The sequence below is a fragment of the Oratosquilla oratoria genome, chromosome 14 (assembly GCF_046742065.1).
Source record: "Oratosquilla oratoria isolate Oo_2021 chromosome 14, ASM4674206v1, whole genome shotgun sequence".
Classification (NCBI taxonomy): domain Eukaryota; kingdom Metazoa; phylum Arthropoda; class Malacostraca; order Stomatopoda; family Squillidae; genus Oratosquilla; species Oratosquilla oratoria.
The window spans coordinates 53,236,044-53,243,543 of record NC_134790.1 but is presented as its reverse complement, the minus strand read 5'-3'; the positions used below and the strand labels follow the sequence as shown (position 1 = coordinate 53,243,543).

General features: G+C 38.1%; 1 protein-coding gene across 1 annotated transcript in view; it reads left to right on the top strand.

Moving 5' to 3' along the window:
- LOC143032874 (glucose dehydrogenase [FAD, quinone]-like) overlaps positions 1–7,500 on the top strand; it is a 298,368-nt gene that overhangs the window by 240,640 nt on the left and 50,228 nt on the right. Inside the window, exons 5-6 of the mRNA XM_076198064.1 lie at positions 657–791; positions 3,767–3,888. Coding sequence (XP_076054179.1) covers positions 657–791; positions 3,767–3,888 — 257 coding nt within the window. The remainder of the gene's footprint in view (positions 1–656; positions 792–3,766; positions 3,889–7,500) is intronic.

Sequence of the window (7,500 nt, the reverse complement as noted above, 5' to 3'; positions counted from 1 at the left end):
AATATTGACTGGGGAAATTCTAAAATAATTACTTCTTGTAATAATATTATAGAAAGAAATATTATTGAATCTTGTTTCATAAAAAGAAATTTTGGAAATAACATGAACTTGAGTTTGGGTATATTTAAATTGGAAATTTTTATTATTGACAAAATTTTGTGTGATAATATGTAACATGGGACCTTTCTGAATATCCTGTCTTCTTTTGTATATATTGTTTCTTTCTGCATTGCTTTTCTGTACTTTTGAAAATGTCTTAATAGACGAAAACGTTCGGTATCTGTTTTTTTTTTCAATTTCCCGGTGGTTTCTGCAAAAATAGTTCATCACGTGTGTTTTGCGATTTCTTTGCATATATATAAATACATATATATATATATATATGCATATATACATATGTATATATACATATGTGTATATATGTATATAAATATATATACATATGCATATATACATGTGTATATATATATGTATATACATATATATATATATCAAATGGGTCTGTCTACGGTACTCAGAGCCTCGGCTTTGCGGCAGTATACCATCTTGAGTTGAGGACACCACCAACTGTACTACGAGGTGGACGTTGAAACTGGTAATCAGTACCCAAACTGCCCCTCCATTGTAGTCATCAAAATCCTTTCGCCCCTATTCAGCTCACTACCACAGCACTGGTGGCTACTTGACAGTGCAGGAGGCGCCTTGGCGGACTCCCCTGGCCACGTCCTTCATCGAGGGCGGCGTGGAGATGGGCTACGAGAACCGGGACTTCAACGCTGAGTATCAGACAGGTAAATCATCCTTGTCTTCTTCGCGTCGTATCCGAGCTCTGTCACTCTGGTTCCACTCAGGACGAAGCATCTCGTTTAAGTACTGAAAAGAGGTAAAGTATTTGGTCCCCAGGTTGGGTCCAGGATAACGGTTTAGGAAATTACAGTATGGGTCCCACCTGTGAGTAATGCCTAATTTACTGAAGTTGTTGTTACTGCTGTAAGCTTCCTGTCAGGAGGACCTCTCGGCTACAAACACATTCACTATCTGAACCATTGGATGTTTGTTAGGTCGAACAAAATCATTTTGTCATTCATTTCTGATGTTATTCTGAAATTTAGTTCCGATGTGTGTCTTTCATATCTCAATCTTAAAAGACAACACGGAATGGGTGGTACTTTTATTGGAGCAACTTTTTATAGAGACCCAGGTCAGTCCACTAAGGCAGTTGTCACTGACCTCTTCCGATACTGGCACCCTTTCAAATTCCATTGTGTTTTTGCCCTCCCTCCGTAACCAAAAGAAGCTCCGATTCTAAAATGTTAAATATGTGTATGGAAGTGCCACCTGATAAAGTACCACTGAACTAAGATGGCATCGTGACTCGTGACGATACTTGCTGCCTTGCATGCGAAGCCCAGAATGTCTCACCCAAACCGTACACATATCCGAAAAACACCACAAATTCAAAACGGGGTAAAAGATACTATTCTTAATATACCTGTAGTTACATCATGTAAATTCAGACTGACAATATAAACAAAGTATAGATATAAGGAAAAAGATAAAGATCTGAGAGCACACCTGGTTGAACGAAATAGACCGGAAAGGATATTGACCATGCAAAGACTGGCAATTTTATGCGAGATGACAGATAAACGCAAGATTTTATTTCCTTTTGGAGGAAAATTATTTGATAGATAAAGAGCTGAAGACGAACCTCAAAGGTCGTCTGGGCCATAAGTACCCTTTAGTGAAGGAAGAGAGTCCGTGACAGGAAGTCCGGGAGGAGTGGCAAGGAGTTTGTTGCAGGTCATCAGAGATTGCCAGAAATAAACAGGGGTGAAATATCACCAGTTATGCTATGACAATTGAAATTACTAAAATTTGCCTTTCGTCGCCGACAACCAGCGCTTCCTTCCTTGGGGGCAATATTGCGTCAAAGAGGTGGCATAGGAAGGAGGGGTAGCACAGGTTAAAAGTGAACAGCGTTTTTCTTTGAATAAAGATTAATCTCCAATCGGAAAAATGTTGCGTGTATCTGGTCCGTAGGGATATTACATAAGTCCCTAAAGTATAGATTATATATATCAAATTTATGCAGTGAGAGACTTTCCACATGCAAAGAAGCCTGCGTATTCCAATTGAGCTTTTAAGTTAATTAAAAGAGTGATCTAATTATTGCTTTGAAAATGTATGGAAGAGATTACCTGGCAGGTACGTGTTGGATGATAATATTATTCACTAATGTTATTCACATTAGATATGGCCACTGATGAGAAGAATACGAAGTGAGAAGATAAAATAAAAAGGGTATGGTATGTGCAGAGAAAGTACTAAGCGCAGAAAAAAAGTTGTTACTAGGGCTTGGGAACGGTTTGGTATCGGGCAAAAGCACACGAAGAGAAATTGTGAGGGAGTAACATTGCAGACTCCGGGAGCATGAGGACTTCGGAAGGCAAGTGAGTTCGGAGCTTAACTAGTAGTTCAAAACAAGTTTTCAAATCTAGTCCAAGGAAGCCTGATGTCAAAAGTCCGTAATAAGAATAATATTTCCAGGGAGTATTTATGCAGGAAGTGTAGCAGAGGCGTACGTGCTGTGCAAAGTTTATTAATGAATAGGGAGAGACTGTATATGGAGTAGAACAAGAACGGGAGAAAGCGCGCATAAAGGTTAGGAACTTGCGGAGTACAAAAAACACCGGGTCTGGATGTGTAGCCCAGAGCAAAGGTAGAGTGAGTTACTAAGGGACTTAGTAATTGCAGCCATAGTTCTTTCGCAGAGAGAGAGAGAGAGAGAGGGGGGGAAGGGGGAGGGAGGGAGGGAGAGAGAGAGGGGGGAGGGGTGCGTTTCACAACACATAAGGCAAAAGGTAACACAGGTGTTAGCAAATGAAGACCTGTGTAACAAGAGATGGAGCGCCGTTATGAAACCTTTCGTGTTATGTTTGATACGCGAAGAGCTCTTGACCAGGAATGACTGGTGAGAGAGGCGACGAGAAAGGGGCGTGCGTAAGAGGGACGCTCCACCGGACCAGTCACATGTAGTTTTTGCAAAGGTGGAAGGTATGTGGAGTGCCGGGCATCCTCTTACTCTGAGAGAGATCTCGATTTCTGATCGAAATGTACAATTTCACTCACTGTACTCTGTCATTTGCTAAGTTTGTTGTTGATGGTGAGCGAAGAAATTTGACTGATAATAGGGCCTTCGAAATGGCAAAACGTTCTGTAGACAGATTTAAAAAATGAAACGTGCAAAATCAATTTGCTTTTAGACAACTCAAAAATAGACACACAAGCTTAGGATTGAAAATGTTAAAATGATCTTAGAGAAAGGGAACCAGCAGAATATGCTAGTATCATGGGGAAAAGAATGGGTAAACATGAGAGCACAGGGAAAGGTAGTGTCATACAGAGGTATCACTAACATCCAGGAAGACAGTTCGCGAGATGAAAAGCTAGGAATCTGATGGAGAAACACATTTTCTACCAACATTTCAACCCTTCCGAGTGGTAGTGTCACTTTAATTCGTGCTGCCGCCCGGTTATTTTGTTAATTTCCGTGGTACTTCTTATGTAGAGAAGTGGTTAATCATGCAGAGTAGGAGGGAACAAAAGCTCGAAATTATATGGTAAAATTAGATGCCACAGAAATTAAGTTACAGATATATTTTTAAACCATGCCCATTCAATTTTGCTCTGCAGTCAACGAAGCCGCAAAGCATGATTCGTTTTTGTTCTGGATACTGATTCTTCTTGTTGTCTTGCCTTGCAGGCTTCATGATCCCACAAGGCACCATCCGTAGGGGCTCTCGCTGCTCCACTAGCAAGGCCTTCATCCGGCCTGTCAGGCACCGGAAGAACCTGCACGTCGCCATGCACTCCTTTGTCACCAAGGTGTGTCATGCTACCTAGTTTGATAATTAATTTATCACCTATTTCTTTTTACCTACCTAGTAACAACAGAGTTACAGGTCATCTTAGAGAATGAAGAAAGGAAGCAACTGATAAAATAAAGAAGAGATATATGGGAAAGAAGGAAAATGCCAGATAATAGAGTTAAGACCTTATTGATGTAACTGTGTTCAGACAATGTACATATGCATATATATATATATATATATATATATATATATATATATATATATATAAAATAAAATAAAATCAGCCATCCTGAGTCCACTGCTGAACAAAGGCCTCTTTCGTAGCATTCCATGGTTCACACGATCGCGCCCACCTCTGCCACGTCACTCCTGCAAACTTCTCAATCTCGTTTTTTTTTTTTTTTTTTTTTTTTTTTTTTTTTTTTCACCTGTCTGGTCTCCCTCTTCCACGCTTTCTATCTCACGGCGTCCACTCAGTAACACATTTGCTCCATCGCTCATCAGTCGTTCGCACTAACATGCCCAATCAATTCCACTTCCTCTCTTCCACCGCCTCCACAATATCTTTCACTCTAGTCTGCTCTCTCACCCAACTTGCTCTCTTTTGGTCTCTCAGCGTTATTCCCATCATTGGTCTCTCCATTCTCCTCTGTGCAGTCCTTAGCTTTGTTTCCATTGCCTTCGTCAGTTTTCAAGTTTCACACCCGTAGATTATTGCTGGCAGAATGCATTAATTGTAAACTTTACGTTTCAACCAATTGTAATACGTTTTTTTATTTCATTATCATGATCTTTCGTCACTTTCACCATCTGACCTAAATAATTATACTTCTCAACTTCTTTAAGACTCTCACCATCAATTACAATTTCTTTACTTTGAACTTTCGTGTTGAACATTACTTTGGTTTTGGTCCTATGCACTTTTAAATCTACTTTGAGACTTTCCTTGTTCAGATCACTCAGCATATCTTGCAAGTCTTCTGCTCTTTCTGAAATAAGAATAATGTCACCCCCAATCTTAGGTGGTTCAAATATTCGTCATTAATCTTCAAACCTTTCTCTTGCCAACTCAACCTTCTGAAAATATCTTCCAAGCAAGCTGTAAATAATTTGGGTGAAATGGTATCGCCTTGCCGTACTCCTTTTTTTATCTTGACCTTTTCTGAATCTTTATGTAGTCGAATTATAGAGTTACCTTTCGCATAAATCTTTTCTAAGACCCCTTACGATTTGTTCGTTTGTACCCTGATTGCGTAGCGAGTTTAGTATTGCTATTTGTTCTTCTGAGTCAAAGGCCTTCTCGTAATCTACAAAAGCTAAACAAAGAGGTATAATTTATTCTGTTGTTTTCTCGATTAGTTGGTTAATCGCCTGCAAATGGTCTAGAGTCGAGTATCCGCTCCTAAAACCTGCTTGTTCTCTTGGTTGGTTTCCATCTAAAACTTGACTCAATCTATTTGTAAGGATCTTGGAGAATACTTTACATACATTTGATAGTTACTAAGGTCCTTCTGATCTCCTTTTTTATGAAGCAAAATCACTATAGCATTGCACCACGATTCAGGAACGCTTTCTTGACGTAAGCACTGGGTGTACAACTGAGCTAACTTAATATGGACTTCTTTCCCTGCGTCTTTCAACAGATCTATCTATATACCATCTTCTCCAGGTGCTTTTCCTCGTTTCATGTTTTAGAGCAAATTCTACTTCTTCCTTTGTAATCTCTGGTACACTACGAACGTCTACATATGAATTCACTGACTCAACTACGGTTTTCGATGAGTAAAGCTCTTGGTAAAATTCTTCTACTCTTTTTACCATTCTGTCTCTACATTTAATGATTTCTCCATTTCTATCTTTCAAGCATATCATTTGCTGTCTTCCTAAACCATGTCTGCGCTCTGTCACTTTGATATTTTTACCTTTCCGAATAGTTTCCTCTATTTCATCCATGTTTTTCTTTCTTTTCTCTGATCTCTGTTTTTTGTTGATAAGCTTGTTTAGTTCTACTCTTTCTATTTCGTTTCTACTGCTTTTAATCTGCATGGTCCTCCTTCTTTTAATTAGGTCATTTGTAGCTTTGGAATATTTGTTTTCTCTAATACTTTTTGTACTTCCTACTTTCTCTGCCGATTCCCTAATGATATTGATTAAATTCAAATTCATATCTTCCACAGTGTCCTCGTTATTTCTTAGAACTTCGAGTCTAGTTTTAATTTCTAACTGAAATCACTTCTTATTATCCTTAACCTTGGTAGGCAGATTTTCTTTTTTAAAACTAGTTTATTTCTCTCTGCTCTGAAATTGAATTTGGCTGTGCAACCTACCATTTTATGGTCACTACCTATGTTACAAAGGCGGAGCATGCCGACAGGAGACCTTTCGATCCATATCTAGGTCGGATGCGAAAAAAATCATAATAATAATAGAATAATGAATAAAAACTATAATAATGTAAATAACAAAGAAAATACATAAATAAATGCATAGATATAGTTAAATAATAAACAAACAGGTAAATAGTAAATAATAATAAATTGACATATAACTAATAATAAATGAAAATCAAACAGACAAATTATAACAAAACAAAAACAAATAATATAAAATAAATTATAATCATTATAGCATCTTACTTAGGTGTTTGTCTAAATGATTCTTAAAGCTTCGAACTGAACTACATTGCACTACCTGTGCAGGAAGTTTATTCCATTCATTAACTACACGGTTGGCAAAGTTGTTTCTACCTACTTCCAAGTTGAATCTATTTCCGGACAGTTTGAGACCATTGTTTCTTGTCTGATTCTCATTCAATGTGAAAATTTTGTCACTTTTGATGTTGTCAATTCCCTTTAGAATTTTAAAGACCTGTATCAAGTCACCTCTGGGTATACGCTTTTTTAGGGAAAACTGATTCATATGTTTTAGTCGATTTTCGTATGATTTATTTTTGATATTTGGAATCAGTTTTGTGGCTCGCCGTTGTACGTTTTTTATGACCGTAACATTGCTAACGCTTTTGCTCTCATCTCCTAATATGAAGTCTACTTCGTTCTTTGTTCCATTTGGACTTCTCCAGGTCCATTTACGGCCTACCCGCTTTTGGAAGAAAGTGTTCATTATCCTCATGTTGTAGTTCTCTGCAAAATTTACTAACATCTCTCCTCTGTCATTTCTTTTGCCTATTCCAAACTTCCCAATGCACGACTCGTCTCCCATCTTCATTCTAACTTTAGTATTAAAGTCGCCTATTACCAAAGTGTACTTACTTTTTTCTTGATCCATTACCTGACTTAAATCATCATAGAGGGACTCAATTTCATCGCCTGAACTCTGTGAAGTTTGTGCATATACCTGAACTATTTTTAGAGTGTACCTTTTACATAGCCTAATCACTAGATCTTTCTTTGTCCTTACCTCTATTGTAGAACAGGTTGTAATTTCAGCTTTTCTTCCACTCTTCGGACTTCGCTCAGTCCTACGATGTCCCACTTGATGTTGTCTAGTTCTTCCATTAGACTCTCCAGCATGTGGTCTTCTGAGAGAGTTCTTACGTTGTAAATATAGATCTTCATTTTCTTCATGCTGTTTAATGTCCAAGACTTGGATCTACTTGGACAGTGCT